The sequence below is a fragment of the Pseudorca crassidens genome, chromosome 4, assembly GCF_039906515.1.
Source record: "Pseudorca crassidens isolate mPseCra1 chromosome 4, mPseCra1.hap1, whole genome shotgun sequence".
In the NCBI taxonomy this organism is placed as follows: Eukaryota; Metazoa; Chordata; class Mammalia; order Artiodactyla; family Delphinidae; genus Pseudorca; species Pseudorca crassidens.
The window spans coordinates 64,081,074-64,105,685 of record NC_090299.1 but is presented as its reverse complement, the minus strand read 5'-3'; the positions used below and the strand labels follow the sequence as shown (position 1 = coordinate 64,105,685).

The window sequence follows — 24,612 nt, the reverse complement described above, 5'->3', positions numbered from 1 at the left end:
CAGCATGTCACCTTCTACAAAGAAGTCAGCTTGGATTCTGATGAGGATTGCATTGAATCTATATATCAGTTTGGGGACTGTTGCCATCTTAACAATGCTAAGTCTTCCAGTCCATGAACGTGGGATGTTTCTTCATTTATTTAGATCTTTGACTTCTTTCAACAGTGTTTGTAGTTTTCAGAGTATAAGTTTTATACTTCTTTTGTTGAATTTATTCCTAATATAATTTATTCTTTTAATGCTATTGTAAATGGAATTGTTTTCTTAATTTCATTTTCAGATTTTTCACTCCAAGTATTTAGAAATTTAATTGATTTTTGTATATTGATTTTGTATTATGCAACTTTGCTAAACTTATTAGTTCTAATTGGTTTTAATAAATTCCTTAAGAGGAGTTTTTATGTGCAAAATCATGTAATCTGTGAATAGAGATAACTTTACTTCTTTTCTAATAGATGCCTTTTATGTCTTTATCTGTCCAGCTGCCCTGGCTAGAACCTTCAGTATAATGTCAAACAGGAGTGGTGAAAGCAGACATCCTTGTCTTGTTCTTAATCTTAAGCATCTAGTTTTCCACCTTGAAGTATGATATTGACTGTGGATTTTTCATGAATGCCCTTTATCTTGCTGAGGAATTTCTCTTCTATTCCTAGTTTCTTGAGTATTTTTATCATCAAAGGGTGTCAGATTTTGTGAAATGCTTTTTTGCATCTATTAAGCATCATGTGATTGTTGTTTTTTATTCTACTGATATAATGTATTACATTAATTGATTTTCAAATGTTAAACCAACACTGCATTCTTGGCATAAATCTCACTTGGTTATAATAGAATTCTTTTTATCTGTTGAAGATTTGGTTTGCTAGTATGCTGTTGAAGATATTTGCATCCATAGTCATAAGAGATACTGGTCTGTAGTTTTCTTGTGATTTTTTTGTCTAGTTTTGGTATCAGGATAATACTGACTTCATAAAATGAGTTGGAAGTGTTTTACCATCTTTCATTGTTGGGAAGACTTCTGGGAAAATTGGTATTCTTTACATGTTCAGTACAATTCAGCAATAAAGACATCTGGGCCTGGGCTTTTCTTTGTTTCTAGTTTTTGATAATTCAGTCTCTTCCTTTGTTATAGGTTTATTCATATTTTCTTTTTTTTTTTTTTATGTGGTACACGGGCCTCTCACTGCTGTGGCCTCTCCCGTTGCGGAGCACAGGCTCCGGACGCGCAGGCTCAGCGGCCATGGCTCATGGGCCCAGCCGCTCCGTGGCATGCAGGATCCTCCCGGACGGGGGCACGAACCCGTGTCCCCTGCATCAGCAGGCGGACTCTCAACCACTGTGCCACCAGGGAAGCCCTCTATTCTTTTTTAATTGAAGTATAGTTGATTTACAATATTATGTAAGTTTCAGGCATACAGCAGTGATTCACAAATTTTAAGGTTCTGTTTCTTAAGTCAGTTTCAGTAGTTTGTGTCTTTCTAGAAATTTATGCACTTCATCTAAGTTATCTAATTTATTGGCATATAATTGTTCATAGAATTTCTTTACAATCCTTTTTGTTTCAGTAAAATCAGTAGTAATAGACCCTCTTTCATTTCTGAATCTAGTAATTTGAGTCTTCTCTCTTTTTTCTTGGTCAGTCGAGCTAAAAGTTTGTCCATTTTGTTTGTTTTCAAAGAACCAGGTTTTGGTTTTCCCTTTCTCTAGCAGTCATCAAGTTCTTCTGGGCAGAAGTATTTTGGGGCAACTGATAGGGAGACTTTGCCCAATTCTGCTTCTCTGCCACTATCTAGTCTTTCCCACTGTACCCCTTTTTATCTTGCCCCTAGGGAGGGAATTTCCCTGTACTTACTATTGCTTATTTTCTGGCTCTCACTGCTTGAACCATAATTAATTCCATCTGTTTTTTACATATATATATATATATATATATATATATATATATATATATATATATACACACTTTGCTTGAACCTCATTATTCCTTTCTTTCTTTTGTCCAAATCTTAATCCATTTAACCTTAAGGAAAGCCAGCTGCTTTTCATTGTGGGTTTTTCATTTTTTGTAGATTATATTCCATTATAGCTTATTAAAAAATATTGTATAATTCCCTGTGCTATACAGTTGTTGTTGCTTATATATGTTACATATAGTAGTTTGTATCTGTTGTTTGTATCAGTATCTGTTAATCCCATACTCCTGATTTCTCCCTCCCCCACCTCTCCTCTGGTAACCACAAGTTTGTTTTCTATGAGTCTGTTGCTGTTTTGTATATAGATTCTTTTTAGATTCCACATATAAGTGATATCATATAGTCTTCGTCTTTCTCTGATTTATTTCACTAAGCATAATATTCTCTAGGTCCATGCATGTTGCTATAAATGACAATATTTCATTCTCTTTTATGGCTGAATAATATTTCTCTGTGTGTGTGTGTGTGCACGTGCGTGACATCTTCTTAAGCCATTTGTCTGTTGATGGGGACTTGGGTTGTTTCTGTGTCCTGGCTATTGTAAAGGGTGCTGCTGTGAACATTGGGGTGCATGTATCTTTTCAATGTTCTGAGTAAAAAGACCTTAAATTATGATTGATCATTTTAAGAATAGAGCAAATGATCCACCTTTATCAAGGAAAGGAAAGTTAGAAAACCGAAAGTTAAATTAATATATTAAAGGCATCTATTAAGCAGCCATGTACCCCCGTCTACATTCTCTACCATAGTCTTCACCTAACTACGTTGTGAGAAAAGTAGGCTTTATGAGCTGGCCTGGGAACATAACCACATATAGTAGTTCTAGCGCTATAATATAGTGTAGTTTCTATAGTATACTCTCTATATATGTATATATTTTATTTTTCTCTAGTCATTTTGGATAACCACTCATATTATACTATACTATATATAATGTATGGATTAAGAATGGTAAGAGGTAGGTAAGAGTGATTAGCCACACAGCCTGGATTTGAATTTTTATGCCCTTGAGCAAATTACTTAGCTTAAGTTTCTCATCTGTTAAATGGGTATGTTAATAATGCCTCTCACAAAGAATCATTGTATTATATGGGTTAATAGTACATTTAAGTTACTTGAAATATGCCCAGCACATAGCAAAAATCAGTAAATGTTAGCCATTAGTACTATTACAAATAATTCACCTATTAAAATATGCTTTTTGAATTGCAGATTTTCTCTATGAGGATCAAACTGTAGAATAACATTGATTTGTGCCATGTTGCCATCACTCGTTTTGTCCTTCTGCCTCACAAGTACTCGGAATTAGAGAACATCTGTGGTTACAATAAACCAAAAGTCAAAACCTCTGAAGCCTCAGTGAAAGTGTCAGACCCTCAGTCTTTAAGGCTAATATTTTAGGACCTTAAGAATTCCCCTTAAAGCTAAAAATAGCTTCCATGATGACTGTCTCTTTTACAGTCAGTGTCCAGGTTATTTTTAGAATCCTAGTATTCAGGGTATTTTTAGAACTCTAGCAGTACCAGCTTATCTTGAAGGTGGAAATAAATGGAATAAAACATTTCTTGTAATTCAGAAACTTTCAGGAATCTTTGTGAAGTGTAGTTTTGTAGTATATGCTTGTTAAATGGTTTGGGGCTGATAGAATGAGTCTTTAAAATGTAATTTGGTTTAGCTCTTAGGAAGAGTATAGTGAAATGTGTAGCATCTAACTTTTCTATACCACACAATTTAGGTATGAAATAATAACCTTGTCTCATTAAAGAATAGTGACCTTGACTAAGTATATGAGTAACAAAACAAATTGTATCTTCAAGTAGGCTCTATTGGTTTATTAGAAAAATAGGTTATTGAGTTTTTTCCATAGAGTAACTCAATTTGTTAAAATTGAAGTAGCTGTATTGATACTCTGTTGTTTGTTTGTTTTTTGGATTTGACCCATAAGAGAGATCATATGGTATTTGTCTTTCTCTGTCTGACTTATTTCACTTAGTGTCCTCTAAGTCTATCAGTGTTGTTGCAAGTGGCAAGATTTCATTCTTTTCTAATGGCTGAATAATATTCCATACACACACACACACACACACACACACATATACACACATATGTATGTATACAGAGTCTACAATTTCTTTATCCATTCATCCATCAGTGGACATTAGGTTGTTTCCACATCTTTGCTATTGTAAATAAAGTTGCAATGAACATGAGGTTGCATCTATCTTTTCGAGTTAGTGTTTTTGTTTTCTTTAGATAAATACCCAGAAATGAAATTGCTGGATCATATGATAGTTCTATTTTTAATTTTTTGTTTTATCTTAATATTAGCACTTAGTCTTGAAATATATATTGATTGCATAGCTATTGACAAATCAGAATTTTAGGGAGATTTCTGTTCTCAGACTTGATCAACCACTGAAGTCTAGAGCGTGTCAAAAAGTACACTAATAGGTTTCATTCCTTTAGAAAGTATGCATTTATATCTTACTTTATAAGACAAATGTAGAGCCCTTAGGAGATTACGATCTTCTTGAGGACACATAATTTTCATACTAATAACTGCAGCAAGGAGACACTGTAAGATAATTGCTTTGTAATTGGTATAGTGTTTTCAGTTCAAAGGAGTCAGTGATTCCTTCAGACTAGAGTGAGTCAAGCAGGGCTTCAAGAAGAGGAAGCAGAATTTGGGCCAAAATTTTAAGAGCAGGTAAGATTTTTTTTTTTTTTGTGGTACACGGGCCTCTCACTGTTGTGGCCTCTCCTGTTGCGGAGCGCAGGCTCGGCGGCCATGGCTTACGGGCCCAGCCGCTCCACGGCATGTGGGATCTTCCCGGACCGGGGCATGAACCCACGTCCCCTGCATCAGCAGGCGGACTCTCAACCACTGCGCCACCAGGGAAGCCCTAGAGCAGGTAAGATTTTAATAAGAGTACTGAGGGGTAGAAGCAATTCTATGACATATTCACATATTTTTTCACCAAGTGTTGAACTCTTTCCTATGCAAAGCTGTAAAGATACTCAGGATGCTTTTTGAAGATAATGAATAAACCTAGTTTGATTGGAGTGGAGAGTGGAAATCAAAATAACATTTTATATTTACATACTATAAATATATACATTTATATATATAAATATATATACACATACCTACACATAAAGGTAAGATAAAATTATAAATTGATTATGGATGTGTTTTTTTTGTATGTTTGCTTTTGCGGTACGCGGGCCTCTCACAGTTGTGGCCTCTCCCGTTGCGGAGCACGGGCTCCGGACGCGCAGGCCCAGCGGCCATGGCTCACGGGCCTAGCCGCTTCGCGGCATGTGGGATCTTCCCAGACCGGTGCACGAACCTGTGTCCCCTGCATCAGCAGGCGGACTCTCGACCACTGCGCCACCAGGGAAGCCCTGATTATGATGTTTTAAATGCCATAAGGTATTATCAGTGGGAAACCATTGTTCTATTGGAGTGACATTAAAATAGATGTTTTAAGAGTAACTTAGAAGCTCTGGGTTTGATTTTGAGACTTAAAGAGACTAAAATCGGGTGTGATGTAATAAAGGCCTAGAGTATGGAGCATTAGAGTATTAATACAGTTTTATCAACTGTTACTAGTATGAAGGTAACTTACTTTTGAGAAGAGTAGTCTGGGCACTTAAGAATACTGAAGTTTTCTTAAAAGGAATTTACAATGTAGGTACAATGGAAAAACATTCTATTTTTTTTAATTAATTAATTTAATTTTTTGGTTATGCTGGGTCTTAGTTGCAGCAGGCAGGCTCCTTAGCTGTGGCTCCAGGGCTCCTTAGTTTTGGCTCACCAGCTCCTTAGTTGCAGCATGTGGGCTCCTTAGTTGCGGTATGTGAACTCTTAGTTGCAGCATGCGTGCAGGATCTAGTTCCCTGACTAGGGATTGAACCCGGGCCCCCTGCATTGGGAGCGTGGAGTCCCATCCACTGTACCACCAGGGAAGTCCCACGGTATTCTAATTTTTAAGGTCACATTGGAGTTTTTGCTTCAAGTTCTTTTGGAACAGTTAGGATTGAATGGGGGATGGTTTTACTTCTTAATTGCTTATAGGGAACAGAAATAAAATCTAGAGGGTCTGGTTTTTTTTATTAAGTTTGCAGCACTTAATGAGTGCATGAGCTTTACAGGCTGAAATACTTTGCTTTTCAATTACCTGAGAATACCCAAGATGAATGGGCACCAGGTTATTTTCTTTTTTTTTTTTTTTGCGTTACGCGGGCCTCTCACTGTTGTGGCCTCTCCCGCTGAGGAGCACAGGCTCCGGACGCACAGGCTCAGCGGCCATGGCTCACGGCCCCAGCCACTCCGCGGCATGTGGGATCTTCCCGGACTGGGGCACGAACCCACGTCCCCTGCATCGGCAGGCGGACTCTCAACCACTGCTCCACCAGGGAAGCCCCAGGTTATTTTCTTAATGTCATAACTGCACCTATAGAGTAAAAATTAGAGTTATCTAGTTAACTTGAATAACCTCCCCAACCTAAATTGGGTAGTTCCAGGATAAACATCACTTTCGGGATTGCATTTTCCCATCTGTTCTATTATTGATCATATAAACTAGAAAATATCCTAACACTCGCTTTCTGCTACTGTATGGGCTCCATACATACTTTAATTCTTCGAATGAATTATATATTAACATAATTACTTATACATACTACATTAAAAAGAGATTGGGGTAATATTATCTGTATATTTTATGGATCATCATATGGAGTCACGCAGAGGTGGCATCAATTTTGTTCATCAAAGCTGCTTGTAGAAAGTGGCAGAGTTTGAGTTGGGCTTCTAGGGTGAGCCAGCTGAAACTTTCTCTTCAAGGCCTGGGTCATTACTGGGGTCAGCCCAGTTCCTGTTTCCATATTTTCTTTATTGGTAAGTGGAGTTCCACCTGGGCTCCTCTCTACATCGACTTTTCTGAGTAGTTTCCGCAGATCTAACTGGCTTTTACCAGGAGTAATGAAGACATTGTAACTCGAGTTGATAACACTTTGGACTTTCGTTTCAGGGAAACGCACTGCAGGTCAGAGACAGTAACTAGTGGATTCTGTGCCTTTGGTGATGGTACAAGCTTCCTCCTTTCATCAAAACTCTGTGTCTTCTTTAATTTCACAGTCAGTAGATCTTTAACTGTTATCTGCATGGGTCCACTTTTTTTTAATGGTCCAGCCTCAAGTGCTTTAGTGAGATCAGATTTTCTGAGCAGCAAAGGTGCTGTCAGTGGTGGAGGCAGAGGCGGAGGCAGGGGCGGAGGAAAAGATGACTGGATGGCTGTGACAGTGAGGCAGGAAGTACAGCCCCGGAGTCTCCAGGGGTGGTTAGAGCACGTGCAGGCACATTTGTAAGTTTACCACGCATGTGACACATCTGACCACAGCTTGGACAGGAAGAATTTTCTGAGACGGCCTTCAGTGCTTCCTGGAGCTTGCGTAATTCATTTCCCAAAATGAGAAACCATTGTTTTAGACTATGAAGTTCTTGGTGGCAGGATGGTGTCTTTCAATACTTCCAAACTCCGGGCCATGCAGTTCTGAAACCAGTTGTATGTAGACCATACTCTATTTGTCCGAAGTTTTACTGAATCTTTAAAATTGGGAAATTTGAAGTTCCAGGATGGTCTTAGCCAGCTTCTGCTAAGGGGTGTATCTGTTGAAGGAATAACCACTCTTTCTGGTGACAGTGGCGGAGGGGGAGGTGTAAGTAGCTTAGACTGAAAGTGAGAGACTTCTTTTCTTTTGAAAAATCTTTTTGCTTTGGCTTTTAGCTTTATTCTTTGTTGCTTGAACTTGGGCATGGTTTTAGGCTAAGAGTCCAGGGATTCGATGGCGTCCCGGCAGTGGTATCTCCCTCGCCATAAAGAAAAATTCAAAAAATAAAATTAAATTAAAAAATCAAGACATACTATTAATGTGATAATTTAGTCACTATGTCACTTGAACTTTGAGCTTTAGGCCCCAAAGTTGCTCTGATGTGAACACACTTCTAAAATTATCATCAAATGTGTATTAGGTAGACTTAAAATTTTTGTAATTGTGTTTTTTGTTTTTTGGACACACCGCACGGCTTACGGGATGTTAGTTCCCCAACCAGAGATCGAATCCATGCCCCCTCCAGTGAAAGCACGGAGTCCTAACCACTGGACTGCCAGGGAATTCCCTAATTTTTGTAGTTCTAATGGCTTATGCATTAACTATACCCCTGCCTCGCCTGCTTCTCTCAGGTTTCACCTCAAATGTATATTAGATAAAAGGATTTATGTTAAAAATAATTAGGTGAAACCGGAAAGGAGTGCATATTGGCAAATAGCTCAGTGCTCATTCTTTTTTAAATAAATTTATTTTATTTTATTTATTTTTGGCTGCGTTGGGTCTTCGTCGCTGCATGCGGGCTTTCTCTGTTGCAGCGAGTGGGGGCTCTTCTTTGTTGCGGTGCGTGGGCTTCTCTTGTTGCGGAGCACGGGCTCTAGGTGCATGGGCTTCAGTAGTTGTGGCACACGGGCTTAATTGCTCCGTAGCATGTGGGATCCTCCCAGACCAGGGCTCGAACCCGTGTCCCCTGCATTGACAGGTGGTTTCTTAACCACTGTGCTACCAGGGAAGTCCCTCAGTGCTCATTCTAATCTGGCAGTCCATGTATATATTTACAGAGTGAAGCACCATATTAATATAAAACTATAAGGCTTATTTAACTCCAAAACTTACATGTTTTCATGTGGATTTTATTTTTGTTCTTGAAAGGTTAGTGTACATGTAGAGATTGTCTGAACTGGTCAGTTTATTCATAATTCAGCAAATACTGAGCACTGTGTATAAGGCATAGTTTTATAGATTCTGGTACTACATAAATGAATACATTTTATTGCCTTTGCAAAACTTAAGTCTAGTGCAGGAAAGACAGAGAATAAGCAAGTAAAATATGAGAAAAATGTTGATAACGTAAAAGCATGTGAGAATTAAAATGGTGTCCTGGAAACTATTAGATTAGTAATCTTGAGACCTGGATTTAATTATCAGTCCTAGACCGGCCATTAACCCACTGTATTTCTTCAATTAACAATCCCCCTCCCTACACCTTCTCTTTTTTTTTTTTTTTGACTAAATCACAAGTCTGTTCAATTATTTATTTCTTTATTTTTGGCTGTGTTGGGTGTTCGTTGCTGCACACAGACTTTCCCTAGTTGTGGCAAGCGGGGGCTACTCTTCGTTGCCATGCGTGGGCTTCTCATTGCAGTGGCTTCTCTTGTTGCGGAGCACAGGCTCTAGGTGCGTGGGCTTCAGTAGTTTTGGCACGTGGGCTTAGTAGTTGTGGCTCACAGGCTCTGGAGTGCAGGCTCAGTAGTTGTGGCACACGGGCTTAGTTGCTCCACAGCATGTGGGATCTTCCCAGACTAGGGCTCGAACCCGTGTCCCCTGCATTGGCAGGCGGATTCTTAACCACTGCACCACCAGGGTAATCCCCTTCTCTTATTTTTAAATGGAAAATTTCTGAAGTCTTTACATTATCTAAAATATGATTAGGGAATTCCCTGGCGGTCCTGTGGTTAGGACTCCTCGCTTCCACTGCAGGGGGCATGGGTTTGATCCCTGGATTAGGAACTAAGATCCCACATTCTGCATGCCAGGTGGTGGCCCTGTCCCCCAAAGGTGATAAGATTAGCTCCTTTAAAAGGAATCTAAGATTCTTATGATACATGTAATTTTTTTTTTAACTTTTCCATTTTTCATTATGGAAAAACTTCAACAAAAACAACAGTGAAGAAAAGAGAATAATGAACTCCTGAAGCAAATCTCAGATAGCATTTCATTACTATTTCAGAATGTATTCCTAAAAAATAGGGCACTATATTTAAAAAAAATCATACTATGATTATCATACCTAAAAATTTATTATTAGCTATTATTATAATTAAAGTAGCCATTAACTATTTTATTAAATGCATATACATATATTATGGTGGATCTTGTGTGTGTGTATATATTTATATGTGAACATATAAAAAGTACATAGAGTTTAACAAGTAACTATAAAGTGAACATATGAACAAAGAAATAGACTATCAACACCTTCAGAATATCATCAGCACCCCCAAAAGTCTAGTGTGTACCTCCCAGTCATAAACTTTTTCTTTCATAACCACTATATAAATGCAGTCTCTCTGGTTTTCTTATAGTGTCACTGTCTATGTACAAATCTCTAAAAATATAGTTTTCTCTAGTTTTAGCTTTGAATTTTATATGAATGGAATCATATAGTATGGTTCCTTGTGTATGCGTCTTTTTCAGTATTATGTTTGAGCTTCATCCATGTTATTGCTTATGTGTTTTTCAATTATTTTTATTGCTGTATACTAAGTACTCTATTGTACTACTTAACCAATCCTCTCTTGCCACTGACTTCTAGTTTTTTGGCTTTTACAAACAACATTGCTATGAATATACTTGTATGCATGTTCTATTGTACATGTACAGGCTGCTTTAGGGCATAGACATAGACATTGGTGAAATTGTTGGGCCATTGGGTGTGCATGTCTTTTACTTGCCGAAAACACCAAAGTGGTTGTAATTAACAATGAATGAGAGTTTTCATTTTCTATGTTGGACTTTTAAAAGTTAATTTTTACCAGTGAGGTTTTAAAGTTCTTTTACTTTACTGTTTTTCCCCCAAGACAGTGCCTTTTTAAAAAAACAGCTGTATTGAGTTATAATTGAAATACAATAGGTTGCACATGTTTGAAGTAGATACTATAATATATATCTAGTCTAGTCTTTGTTACCAGTTCTTAGCAGGGAGCTTCAAAAACCCTTGCAACTTCCTGAGTGATAGGAGTATCTTTGTTATGTTAATGAGGTGACTCTTGACCCCCTTCCTGGAGAGCTTCAGGAAGGGACTGGTCAGCAAAATGTTGGAGATTTGGAATTTTCAGCCAACTGGGAGAAGTGGGGGGGAGGCTAGTGACCTAGCTCAATGAAATGATAATGAATTAATTAATTAATTATTCCCACATAAGGAAGCCCAGTAAACCTCTGGAAACCAGGAGGAGCTTCCTGGTTGATGAACACATTGATGTGCCAGGAGAGTATTGTGTTAGATCCACCAGGAAAGAACATGGAAGTTATTCATCCCTGCCTTCTCTCCCCAAGATCTTGACCTATGCGTCTCTTCTGTTTAGCTGTTCCTGAGTTATGTCCTTTATAATAAACCTGTAATCATAAGTATAATGCTTTCAGCGAGTTCTGTGAGTCATTCTAGCAAATTACTGAACCTGAGGGTATTGTAGGAAGCCCTAAAGTCATAACTGGCCTATCACAAATGCAGGCGGCCCCCAGGACTTGCATGTGTCATCTGAAGTGCGGGGAGTTTTGTGAAGGAATTTTTTGCTCTTTAACTTGCGGGGTCTGTGCTAACTCCAGGTAGTTAGTGTTAGAACTGAATTGAAATGTAGTACATCCAGTTGGTATCAGAGAGTTGCTGTCAGGGCAAAACAATTTGACAAGTTTTGACGTACATATATAGCCTTGAAACCATCATCACAATCAAGAAAATGAATGGATCTATCTCCCCCATATGTTTCCTTGTGTCCTTTTTTTTTTTTTGCCGTATGCGGGCCTCTCACTGTTGTGGCCTCTCCCGTTGCGGAGCACAGCCTCAGCGGCCATGGCTCACGGGCCCAGCCGCTCCGTGGCATGTGGGATCTTCCCGGACCGGGGCACGAACCCGTGTCCCCTGCATCGGCAGGTGGACTCTCAACCACTGCGCCACCAGGGAAGCCCTCCTTGTGTCCTTTATTAATCTACCCTGCTCCCCATTTGTGTCTGTCTTTTTTGGCTCTGAACACAATGGAATTCCCAATTAAATTGGGAATTATATTCCCAATGGAATACTTCTCAGCACTTAAAAGGAATGAATTACTGATATGTACAGCATGAATGGATCTCAGATGCATTATGTTAAGTGATAGAGCTAGATCCAAAGAGCAATGTACTGTGTAACTCCATTTATGTGATATTCTGGAATCACAGAATATCACAGATCAGGGGTTGCCAGACAGCACAGATCAGGGGTTGCCAAGGGCTAAGGAAGCAGCTGAGGGTTGACTTCACAGGGACACAAAGGAACTTTTTAGGATGATGAAGTAGTCTATGCCTTGATTGTAATGTTGGTTACACAACTGTGTATTTGTCAAAATTCGTAGAATGGGACACTAAAAAGTGAATTTTATGTAATTTAACCTCAATAAACCTGTCTTTTAAAAAAAAGGTAAAAGGATTGGAAGACTTTGCTAATGCAGATCATAAGTTACAGTGGCAGTATTTCAAGCAAAGTGGACTTTAGAACAAGTGATAGTGCCAAGGATAAGAAAAGATACTTGATAATAATAAAGGGGTCACTGCAGTAAGAAAATACAACAGTATATACCTAATAACAGCTTCCACATAGCTGAGAAATTAACAAGTACACATGGAAATTTCAACACTCCTCTTTCAGTAATTGATTAAACAAGTAGGCAGAAATCAGTAGGGTTGTAGAAGAGTTAATGTACCAATGCACTTGACCTAATTGACATTCCATTCAATAACAGCAGAAATACACATTCTTTTCAAGTGCACATGAATCATTCACTAAGACAGATAGCCCATGTGGTGGGCCATTAAACAAATTTCAATACATTTAATATGATTCATATTACATACAGGGGTAATATCACAGGGAGTTTAATGAGAAATTAGTAAGAAAAGATGTCCAGAAAATACCCCAAATATTTGGAAATTAAACAGTATATTTCTGAGTAATACATGAATAAAAGAAGGAATCACAAGGAAAACTAGAAAATATTTTGAACTTCGTAGCAGTGCTTATTGAGAAATTTATTTTGATAAGCATTTAAATGTTCATATTAGAAGAGAACAATCTAGAATCAGTGATAGGCTTCTACCCTGAGAACCTAGGAAAAGAACAGCAAATTAAACCTAAAGAAAGTATTGGGTTGGCCAAAAAGTTAGTTTGGTTTTTTCTGTTAAGATGGCTCCAGTAGCGCTTAGTTGTCTTTAACTTCCTTTGAAACAATTTTGTTAGATTGTATTGTGACAGCTGTCATATCAGTGTGCATTAAAAAAAAAAATCTTATCAAAATTGGTGAATTTTTGTGTAGCCATTTTAACATTGAAGATGGAAGAAAAACAACATTTTCAGCATATTATGCTTTATTATTTCAAGCAAGGTAAAAACGCAACTGAAATGCAAAAAAAGCTTTGTGCAGTGTATGGAGAAGGTGCTGTGACTGATTGAATGTGTCAGAAGTGGTTTGCAAAGTTTCCTGCTGGAGATTTCTTGCAGGTAGACCAGTTGAAGTTGATAGCGATCAAATGTAGACATTAATTGAGAACAATTAACGTTATACCATGTGGGAGATAGCTGACATACTCAAAGTATCCATGTCAAGCGTTGAAAATCATTTGCATGAGCTTAGTTATGTTAATTGCTTTGGTGTTCAGGTTCCATGTAAGTTAAGTGGGGGGTGGGGGGGGGGTGGGAACCTTTCGGCCGTATTTCTGCATGCCATTCTCTATTTAAATGTAACGAAAACGTTCTGTTTTTAAAACAAATTGTGACGGGCGATGAAAAGTGGATACTGTACAATAATGTGGAATGGAAGAGATTGTGGGGCAAGCGAAATGAACCACCACGAACCACGTTAAAAGCCGGTCTTCATCCAAAGAAGGTGATGTTGTGTATATGGTGGGATTGGAAGGGAGTCCTCTATTATGAGCTCCTTCCAGAAAACCAAATGATGAATTGCAACAAGTACTGCTCCAAATTAGACCAACTGAAAGCAGCACTTGACGAAGAAAAGCATCTGGAATTAGTCAACAGAAAACGCATAATCTTCCATCAGGATAACACAAGACTGTGTTTCTTTGATGACCAGGCAAAAACTGTTACAGCTTGGCTGGGAAGTTCTGATTCATCTGCCGTATTCACCAGACATTGCACCTTTGGATTTCCATTTATTTTGGTCTTTACAAAATTCTCTTAATGGAAAAAATTTCAATTCCCTGGAAGACTGTAAAAGGCACCTGGAACAGTTCTTTGCTCAAAAAGAGTAAAAGTTTTGGGAAGATGGAATTATGAAGTTGCCTGAAAAATGGCAGAAAGTAGTGGAACAAAAGGGCGAATACGTTGTTCAATAAACTTCTTGGTGAAAATGAAAAATGTGTCTTTTATTTTTACTTTTAAAACTGACGGAACTTTTGGGCCAACCCAGTAGAAAGCAGGACATAGTAAAGGTAAGAATGGGGATCAATCAAATAGAAAATGCGCAGACAGTAGACAAAACTAATAATGCCAAATTTGGTTCTTTGAAAAGATAATAAAATTGGCAAAACCGCTGTTAGATCAGGTTTCTCCACCTTGGCTCTGTTGACTTTTACAGCCTGATAATTGTGGGGAGCTGTCCTATCCCTGGTCTCTACCCCTAGATGCCAGTAGAGCCCCTTTTCCCAGTTGTGACAACTAAAAATGTCTACAGACATTGGCAGATATCCCCTGGAGGTGGGTGGCAAATTCACGCCTCCTCGAGACCACTATATTAGAACAACCAAGATAAAAAAGGGGGGGCAAGGGGGAAAAAATAAAAAGTAAAAAAAAGAAAGAAGACAAAAATTAGCAATATCAGTGAAAAAAGAAACATCAGTTTAGATTTTATAGTCATTAAAAAGGTAATAAAGGCATATTATAAGCAAGTTAATGCTAGTAAATTCAGTATCCTAAATGAAATAGATATATTTCTGGAAAAATGCAAATTACCGAAACTGACTTAAGATGAAATAGAAAACCCGATAGCTTTATACTGATTTTAACTATTATACATTGCAGGTGATAACTGGTCACTTAGCTTTTGGCAGATGTTGTGATTGATTATCACTCCTGCTCAAGGTCAAGAAATATTCACTTAGGAGCTACTCTGTGCTAGGCAAAGGGCTAGGCACTCAGTGTACAGTTTTTGTTTTTGTTTTTTGCCGCTCCACACAGCATGAGGGATCTTAGTTCCCCAACCAGGGATGGAACCTGTGCCCCCTGCAGTGGAAGAGCAAAGTCTTAACCATTGGACCGCCAGGGAAGTCCCACCTTATACTGGTTTTATTTTATTTTTAAAATTTTATTTATTTATTTTTGTCTGCATTGGGTATTCGTTGCTGCGCGTGGGCTTTCTCTAGTTGTGGCGAGCAGGGGCTATTCTTCATTGCGGTGTGCCGGCTTCTCATTGTGGTGGCTTCTCTTGTTGCGGAGCACAGGCTCTGGGCGCGTGGGCTTCAGTAGTTGTGGCACGTGGGCTCAGTATTTGTGGCTCAAGGGCTCTAGAGCACAGGCTTAGTAGCTGTGGTGCACAGGCTTAGTTGCTCTGGGGCATCTGGGATCTTCTCGGACCAGGGCTCGAACCTATGTCCCCTGCATTGGCAGGCAGATTCTTAACCACTGCACCACCAGGGAAGTCCCTTTATACTGATTTTAGAAACTAGATTTGCAACTAAAAACTTTCCCACAAATAAAGACCCTGATGACTTCATTGATGAATTCTATTAAACACTTAAGGAAAAAAGCATACTAGTCCGACACAAACTAAGCGAACAGGAAGAGTGAACACTTCCAGCTCACTTTATATGGCCAATATTACCTTGATACCAAAGCAAAACATATTACAAGAAAAGAAATCTGCAGACCAAGAGCCTAAATGAACAACAAAATATTAGCAGGGGAGATCCAGCCAGCCAAACCAAACAAACCAAAAATAGGAAAAACAAAAAAACCCCACCGCACACATGCGAAACATAGTGCACCCCCAATGACCACCGTGTCAGGTTTATTCCAGAGTGCAAATTTGGTTTAATATTTGAAAATCAGTCAATTTATTTGCACATATTAACACTAGTGTAAATTGGGAAAAACATGTTATCATCCCTACAGATGTGGGAAAAGTATCTGAAAAAAAATCTTCATAAAAACTAACAGCACCTTAGGAATAGAAGGTAAAACTTTCTCAACCTGATAAAAAGGCATCTACAGAAACCCATTAACTTAATATGTAATGGTGAAAGACTGAATGCTTTCTAAGATCTCAAAAGAGGCAAAAATGTCTGCTCTCACTTTTGTTCAGTATCGTGGTTTTGCTAGCACAATAAGGAAAAGAAAAGGCATACAAATTAGAGAAGATAAAATTAAACTGTCCTTTTTTGTTAATGATATTGCATTTATAGAAAATCCTGAGAAATGCATAAACAAGCTACTAGAACCAGTAAAGCTGTGTAGCAATGTGAAAGGCTCAGTATGCAAAAATTGACTGCCTATATGTAATAGGAACCAGCAATTGGAAAATGCAAAGTTTTTAAAATTCGCAGTAGCATCCATAAGGTAAATAGTTGGAAGTAACAAAATATAAAAGACCAATACACTGAAAACTACATAATAAATGCTGGAAGACATTTTTTTCCACTCAACAAACTTTTATTGAGTATATGTCAAACCAAAGTCTTCGTGCCAAAGGTATAGAAATAAACAGGGTGCAGCCATAGCCCTAGGAGAGACAATAAATAGGAAAGCAGAAAGCACAGTGAGATAAGCATTGTGATGGAAGTGCAACATAGAGAGTATCCTTCCAGAAGGATGCAGTGATTGTCCCAATATTCAGTCAGTCTGGAAGAGAAAAACCTAAATCAGTGGAGACATATACCATATTTGTGGATCAGAGAACTCAGTATTAATAAATGTCAGTTCTCTTACCATTGTTTTCCGTTGCATGTCCTTGGCCACCAATGGGATTTAGTCCCCCATTTTTTTGACTATTTGGGTTTCTTTCAAAAAGTGCTTAGTCTAGCAAGTCATTTGTCCATTTTACAATTGGCTTTTCTCTTCCTTACTGAATTGTAGGAGTTCTTTACATATATTTAGATAGGTTCTTTGTTGGTTATGCGTGTCACAAGTATCTACTTTCATTAAGTGGCATGTCTTTTTGAAAACTTTAGTGATATCTTTGATGAATGCACATTAACTTTAGTTTATGGAAAGAATCAATCCATAGCTAGTGCTTTTTGTGTCTTGATTTAAGAAATCCTTCCTGCTCAAGATCATAAAGATATTCAATTTTTTTTTTGCTGCATTGGGTCTTCATTGCTGCGTGCAGGCTTTCTCTAGTTGCGGCGAGTGGGAGCTCCTCTTCCTTGTGGTGCATGGGCTTCTCATTGTGGTGGCTTCTCTTGTTGCAGAGCACGGGCTCTAGGTGCGCGGGCTTCGGTAATTGTGGCACGCAGACTCAGTAGCGTTGGCACACGGGCTTAGCTGTTCTGCGGCATGTGGGATCTTCCTGGACCAGGGCTGGAACCTGTGTCCCCTGCATTGGCAGGCAGATTCTTAACCAATGTGCCACCAGGGAAGTCCCTCTTATTATGAATTTATTTATTTATTTTTGGCTGCGTTGGGTCTTTGCTGCTGTGCACAGGCTTTCTCAAGTTGCGGAGAGTGGGGGCTATTCTTCCTTGTGGTGCACGGGCTTCTCATTGCGGTGGCTTCTCTTGTTGTGGACCGTGGGCTCTAGGGGCGCGGGCTTCAGTAGGTGTGGCACACGGGCTCAGTAGTTGTGGCTCGTGGACTCTACAGCTCAGGCTTAGTAGTTGTGGTGCATGGGCTTAGTTGTTCCGCAGCATATGGGATCTTCTCGGACCAGGGAATGAACCTGTGACCCCTGCATTGGCAGGCGGATTCTTAACCACTGCGCCACCAGGGAAGTCCCCCTCTTAATTTTTAAAAACTTTCTTAGATGTCCCTTTCAAATTTTGATTTTTATCCCACTGGGAATTAATTTTTTTTGGTAGGTTCTAAAGTGGTCTGTTTTTACCATTACTTTTGGGCTTGGAAAATGTTATTGATATTTTCTGTGGTATGGTTTAGGAGTATGTGCTATAAAAATCCTCATTAACATTTTGAAGGCTCTCTGGATTTTAATGATGTTCAGTTTATTGAATATTTTCTTCATAATCTTTTATAACTAATTAAAGAAAACTAAGTATAAAAGAAATGGCAAAACAGCTTTTCAGAATAATTTGTCTACCTGAAAAGTTGACTGTGCTGACATTTTTCCTTTGAAATATTTCTAACAATTTGTAAATTGCTGATTTGGGGACCACATAGACACGTTTTGCTTGTCCCTCACAATGGTATGAACTTTTTGGAGTTGCTGAAATTCTCAAGTCGGATGATTTCACTTAACCTTTTATTGTGTCCTGATCAACTGAATGATTTTGCAGTACTAGGTCTGCATTCTCACCTGGCAACAATTAGCTGAAACCAGCTCTTGTCTTTGGATGGGGCATGTGCTCTCCATTTCTCCCAAGTGGTTATTTCCATTTCCCTCCCCTTGAGTTGTGACCCCTGCTATAGACCTGTGTTTAGACTATATTTACTTAAAAATTCTAAACAAATTTCGAGCAACAGACATAATGTACTGATTGTCTAGAACTGATGAAGTTTTTTGCCAGAATGGTAGGGACATATGGGTCATATTTTTAAAAATATACATGATATATATTATCAGAGTAGATGTTAAAAAGACATTTCATGAATTTAAAAAAATTTTATTGAAGTATAGTTGATTTACAGTGTTGTGTTAATTTCTGCTGTACAGCAAAGTGATTCAGTTATACATATACTTTTTCATATTCTTTTCCATTATGGTTTATCACAGGATATTGAATATAGCTCCCTGTGCTATACAGTAGGACCTTGTTGTTGATCCATTCTATATAAACTAGTTTGCATCTGCTAATCCCAAACTCCCAATCCTCCCCCACGCAAAGCTTCCTAGCTTTTATGAGGGGTAGCAATGGTTTACAAACTTATTTTAGTCTTAAGGTATTGTACTGCCCAAATACAGAAGGTCAATATATAAAGCTAATGAAAAGCCAGCTGCTCAGAGGCAAGCAACTGAGAGACCCTGGGCATGTGCCCGTCACACCACTCCTTTTGGCTGTCTTGTTGCCTCTACCAGGGCTACTAGGAACCTCAAAGTTGGAACATGGTTGAAACAGCTGTTCTGGAAAATCTCCCAAGTAGCTCAAGTCATATTGGAAACTTGCACCCCAAACCTTAAAAACAAAAGTTCGTTTTACCTAATCAAATTGCGTCCTTATAATTTTGTAATATTTCAGACATTCATAGGGAATAATAAGACAAACATTTATGTACCTACCACTCACCTTTATCAAATCTTAACATTTTACTTTGTTGCTTTGGTTTTTTTATTTTAATTGGAGTATAGTTGATTTACAGTGTTGTGTTTCTGTTGTATAGCAAAGTGAATCAGTTACACATATTACATATATCCACTCTTTTTTTAGATTCTGTTCCCATATAGGTCATTACAGAGTATTGAGTAGAGTTCCTTGTGCTACACAGTGGGTCCTTACTAGTTATCTGTTTTATATATAGTAGTGTGTATATGTCAATCCCAATCTCCCAATTTATCATTCTCCGCCTTTCCCCCCTGGTAACTATAAGATTGTTTTCTACATCTGTGACTCTATTTCTGTTTTGTAGATAAGTTCATTTGTACCATTTTTTTAGATTCCACATATAAGTGATAATCATATGATATTTGTCTTTCTGCATCTGACTTCACTCAGTATGACAGTCTCGGTCCATCTGTGTTGCTGCAAATGGTATTATTTTATTCTTTTTTTGTGGCTGAGTATTATTCCATAGTATATATGTACCACATTTCTTTATCCATTCCTCTGTCAATGGCATTTAGGTTGCTTCCATGTCTATTGTAAACAGTGCTGCAGTAAACATTGGGGTGCATGTATCTTTTCAAATCGTGGTTTGCTCCGGGTCATGAATTTTAATGTTCTTTCAAAAAAAAAGTTTGCAAGCTTACTATGTGCCAGTCGTGTTCTAGTCATTGAGGATACAACTGTTAACAAAACAGATAAAAATTCTTTTCCTGACAAGAGTTAGGTGAAGGAAACAAATGACTTCTAAAACTGGAAAACATTTTTCTCAGCTATATGTTAATGTTAAAATCAAGTGGAATAAACACAAATATTTCAAAACATGTTAAAAGAAATAAAGCTCTGGATGAAGTAATAGTAGTGTGATAAATAATAATTTTAAAAAGAACATCTGGTCCTTGGGAATTCGCTAGGATTCAAAACTTTCAGAAGGGAATGCACCACACACGTTGTCATAAAATATAGACAAGTATAATATGAATGGCTTAACCTGGGAAAAACAACACAGATGTGGATGACTGTAAATCACTATGCCATATGCATTTCTGATTTAAAAGGTTTTAAAGTAGAATTAGAATACTTTATAAATGTGATTTTATTTCCATATTATTAACATCTCTATATCAAACTAGTGATGCACAGATAAAATCAGAAAATCAGAAGATTTTATATATTAAAATCAGAAAAAGAATAATACATCTTCCCCAACCCCGATTAATATTTAACATTATTTGTTAAAAAAATTTTTAAAAGACAAGTCTTATTTGGTGAACTTTCATTTCAACTATTAATATATGTATGTTTGTCCCATATCATGTGGTAAATGTGTTCTTTTTTAATTTTGAGTTTTGATATAATTGCTGACTTGGAAAAGTTGCAAGAATAGTAGAGAGCTCCTGTATTCTCCAGATGTTGACTGTTTCCACTTTTACTGTTCCCTTCCTCCTTCCCCACCCCCAAGCTCTGTATGAGCACAAAGCCATTTATAATAAAATCACCGAATTCAGTTCTTTAAGATGCCATTCCTGACATTTGTATTTAGGCTCATAAGGAATAGTGATTTACAGTCATCCTCATCTGTGTTGTTTTTTCCAGGTTAGGTCATTCATACTATACCTGTCTATATTTTAGGACAGTGTATGTTATACATTAAAATTGGATTATAATTAGAAAACCAGTCAGTGGGATTTACTCTCATAACAGAATTAGGTGGAAAACATCACTTCAGTAGACACAGAAAAAAGTATTTGAAAAAACCCAGCACTTACGATAAAAAGTCTTGTCAAAATAGAAATAGAAGTACACCTTCAATATTTGAGAATGGTGACTGGTTAGGTGAAGTCTGATTTATTTAAAGAAGAATTTTGATGGCATGAGGAAATAATCATGATTGGTTAAATGAATAAGGAATGACTATATGGTTATTTGCATCTTTACAGAGAAAACAGACCAGCATAAAATACACAAAAACATAAATAGTGGTTATTTTCTGGGGTTGAGAAATTATGGATTTTTTCATTATACTTTTTTTGCCTTTTAGAGTGATTCTAAAATGTGCATTTGTTAATTTTTAAACCATAAATAAGAACAGAGGTTATCTTATAATTAAGGCTTTTAATCAGAAGTACAACTACATAAAAATATTTAAACATGGCTTTCTATTGTGAATTGCAAAACCCATTAAAGTGTGAAATGAAATAGTTTTAAGGAGCCTAAATCAAGGCAGCTTTGATGATAAAATGTACAAGAAACATAATTGATGAGGTTGCAAAATAACAAATGATTTGCTTATCCATATGAAGCCATGAACTTTTTACCTGGGGCTAGATATAATATAATAACGAGAGTCTTTAGTTCTTCGTAAACCTGGTACAAATGCAGATAATGTATCTATCAGTAATCCAAAAGTTGGCATTTGTTCACGCTTGGAATCTTTACTCGAATTCTTAAATGAAGATGTACAAAAATTGATTGTGAATCCTCTGATGGTAACTGATTGCTAGTCTGTGTTGTAATGGAGATGATTAAATATATATACTCCACTGGTTTCTAAATATCAAGAGTTGATTATATTTTTCTTCTATATATTTTTGCAGATGGTAGTCAAAACTTTTATGGATATGGATCAGGATTCAGAAGATGAAAAACAGCAGTATCTCCCACTAGCCTTGCATCTAGCATCTGAATTTTTTCTCAGGAATCCCAATAAAGATGTGCGTCTCCTTGTAGCATGCTGTTTGGCTGACATCTTTAGAATCTATGCCCCAGAAGCTCCATATACTTCCCACGATAAACTTAAGGTAAATACAATCTTTACAAAATTGGTTTACTTTTATAGTTTAGCTTACTACCCTTAGGAACATAGGTTTCATTTTAATCATCCTGTGACCGTAAGAAGATTATATCATAAGTTCTAAAACTAATTAATTATTCATTCAATTAATATTGAGTATCCACAAAAATGATTGGTATTTTTATGTGGCATTAAAAGGTATGGATCAAAACTAGTCCCTGTCTGCTCATATCTAACCTTCAGGAATATCCATCTGAAAGCCCAGATGGCTGAATTGAAGGGGGGATGGTGGATGAATGACACTTTTCAAAACAACTATATAACAGAATTTACACATTCAAATGACTGTTTTCCCCTGCAAGTTATATTATATGCAAAACTGTATGATCATCTTGATGGTTCTGCCTTTGTTAGAAATGTTTGAGGAACTCCTCTTTTGAGTTGATCTCTTGAGCTGATTTCGTATTTTGAATACTTTTATACTTTAATCCTTTGGATTGCTTTCTTTTAAATAGTCCTAAAATCAGTTTGTTCCATACTGATACTATTTGGGGTTAAAACTTCTAAAGAAAGCTTATTAAGAAATGGAGCACTATTGTTGTGGAAAGTACAACCCTTGGACCAGTCTATTATTGCTTTTGTTCCACACAACTTTGTAGTCACTCATCAAATTCAAAACTAGGTACTGAAAATTACTATTTAATTTGGGAAATTATAATGGGAGACTCATATCCAGGTACTTAAACTGAAGATAACTGCCATAATACAAGATGAAGATAGTGAATAAAGTTCTGTACTAGAAGGGTAGCAAGATATAGAACCTATGGTCCTCTCAGAATGAGAAAGCCTAAAGATTTGTGGCAGTAATAATCTTTATTTTTGCTTCTAAAGAATGTAATTTTAGGTGATTTGCTGTTTTCCAGATATTTTAAGTAATGGACTAGGCCAGTCCCAAGTCATTGGCTAAAGGAGAATTTTCTTTTATTGTCTATAATGGAGAATATATATTGTAGACTATTAGTGTATTGTGAATGTGACAAGTATTTGTATCTAAATTAATATGTTTTATCATTTTTTAAAACAGGACATATTTTTGTTTATTACCAGACAATTAAAGGGTTTGGAGGATACAAGGAGCCCACAGTTTCATAGATACTTTTATTTATTAGAGGTAAACAAATTTTATTTAATAAATATCACATTATTTCATGTTGTAGAAAATTCTTTATAGTAACTTTATAATGTAAAATGAATCTTTTGTTTGTTTGTTTTATACTAAGCCCACTTAAGAAAATGTCATTTACAATCTTTTTTTTTGCTCCTCATATCCTGAAAAGATAAAGCATATTCCACTGGCAAAGCTGTTATATTATTTGAAACTTTATTTTTATATTTCTGTTTTTATTCTTTTCTAATCCCAAAAGAGATTAAGTTGAATTAATTTTCACTGTGCCCTATATTTTGTACGTATATATGTGTTACTAGCCTCTGACAGTATTTTTCAATTAGAGAAGGTTAATACCAGCAGATACGTCTTTTTAAAGATCAGAGTACGACTGTTTAAACAATTGTAATTTTATATGTTGGGCCATTATAAGTTTTACTATAGATTTATAATTCTAAAAATTAAATTTTATTAATGAGCTTGCTTTTGTGTAACTTTTATGTATGTGTAAATAATTTTATTTATTTATTTATTTAAGAATTTAGCTTGGGTTAAATCATATAACATCTGCTTTGAATTGGAAGATTGCAATGAAATTTTTATTCAGCTTTTTAGGACTCTCTTCTCAGTGATCAAGTAAGTTATTTTTTAAGCATCTCAGTCTCTTTTTCTTGCTCTGTGTATTAAAGTATCATGTACTGTGCATTTACACTAAGATCTTTTAGTTAAAAGGAAATGTTTTCCTTAGAAGAGTTAACATAAAAAGGAAAATAAATTCTGTTGTCTGAAACCTGCCTTTGTCCTTATATTACCACTTTAAATAATGGTATCAATTGTATAGGTTGACTCTTGTAAAGCAAGCGGTATGAGACCTTATATAATGAAGTACTAACTGATGAGGTGGAAATTTTAAGTATTGTAAGTATCATTAGTGAGTACTGGGAGGCATAATAGCTCAGCGGTTAAGTATACTGACTTTGATATCTTCTCATTTTACAGCTAAAAAAAATCGTAAGCATTGCTCTTTCCTTATAGAAATAGGGACATTAATGTACAGAGGAGTTTGGTGGCTTGCCGGGGCACAAATTGCTGAACAGGAGAGCCAAAACTGATTTCAATCCAGTGTTTCATTCTGGGGTGTGTTTGTGTGTGTGTGTGTGTGTGTGTGTGTGTGTGTGTAGTAAACCAAGCATTGTTATGAGATGTGTTCTGCAACATTACATTATATGCAAACATAATATATGTCAAATATATTTTAAATTTTCTAGTAGCCACATTAAGAAAGGTAAAAAGAAACAAGTGAAATTTATTTAAATAATATACTTGGGCTTCCCTGGTGGCGCAGTGGTTGAGAGTCCGCCTGCCGATGCAGGGGA

At 37.0% G+C, this 24,612-nt stretch overlaps 1 protein-coding gene and 1 pseudogene across 5 annotated transcripts in view; one reads left to right on the top strand and one right to left on the bottom strand.

Moving 5' to 3' along the window:
• The window catches only part of PDS5A (PDS5 cohesin associated factor A), a 128,788-nt gene that overhangs the window by 27,614 nt on the left and 76,562 nt on the right, over nt 1-24,612 (top strand). For all 5 annotated transcript variants that reach the window (XM_067735753.1, XM_067735755.1, XM_067735754.1 and 2 more), the window contains exons 3-5: nt 21,875-22,078; nt 23,156-23,242; nt 23,775-23,872. In XM_067735753.1, coding sequence (XP_067591854.1) covers nt 21,875-22,078; nt 23,156-23,242; nt 23,775-23,872 — 389 coding nt within the window. The remainder of the gene's footprint in view (nt 1-21,874; nt 22,079-23,155; nt 23,243-23,774; nt 23,873-24,612) is intronic.
• On the bottom strand, nt 6,672-7,891 carry LOC137223651 (proline-rich protein 11 pseudogene; annotated as a pseudogene).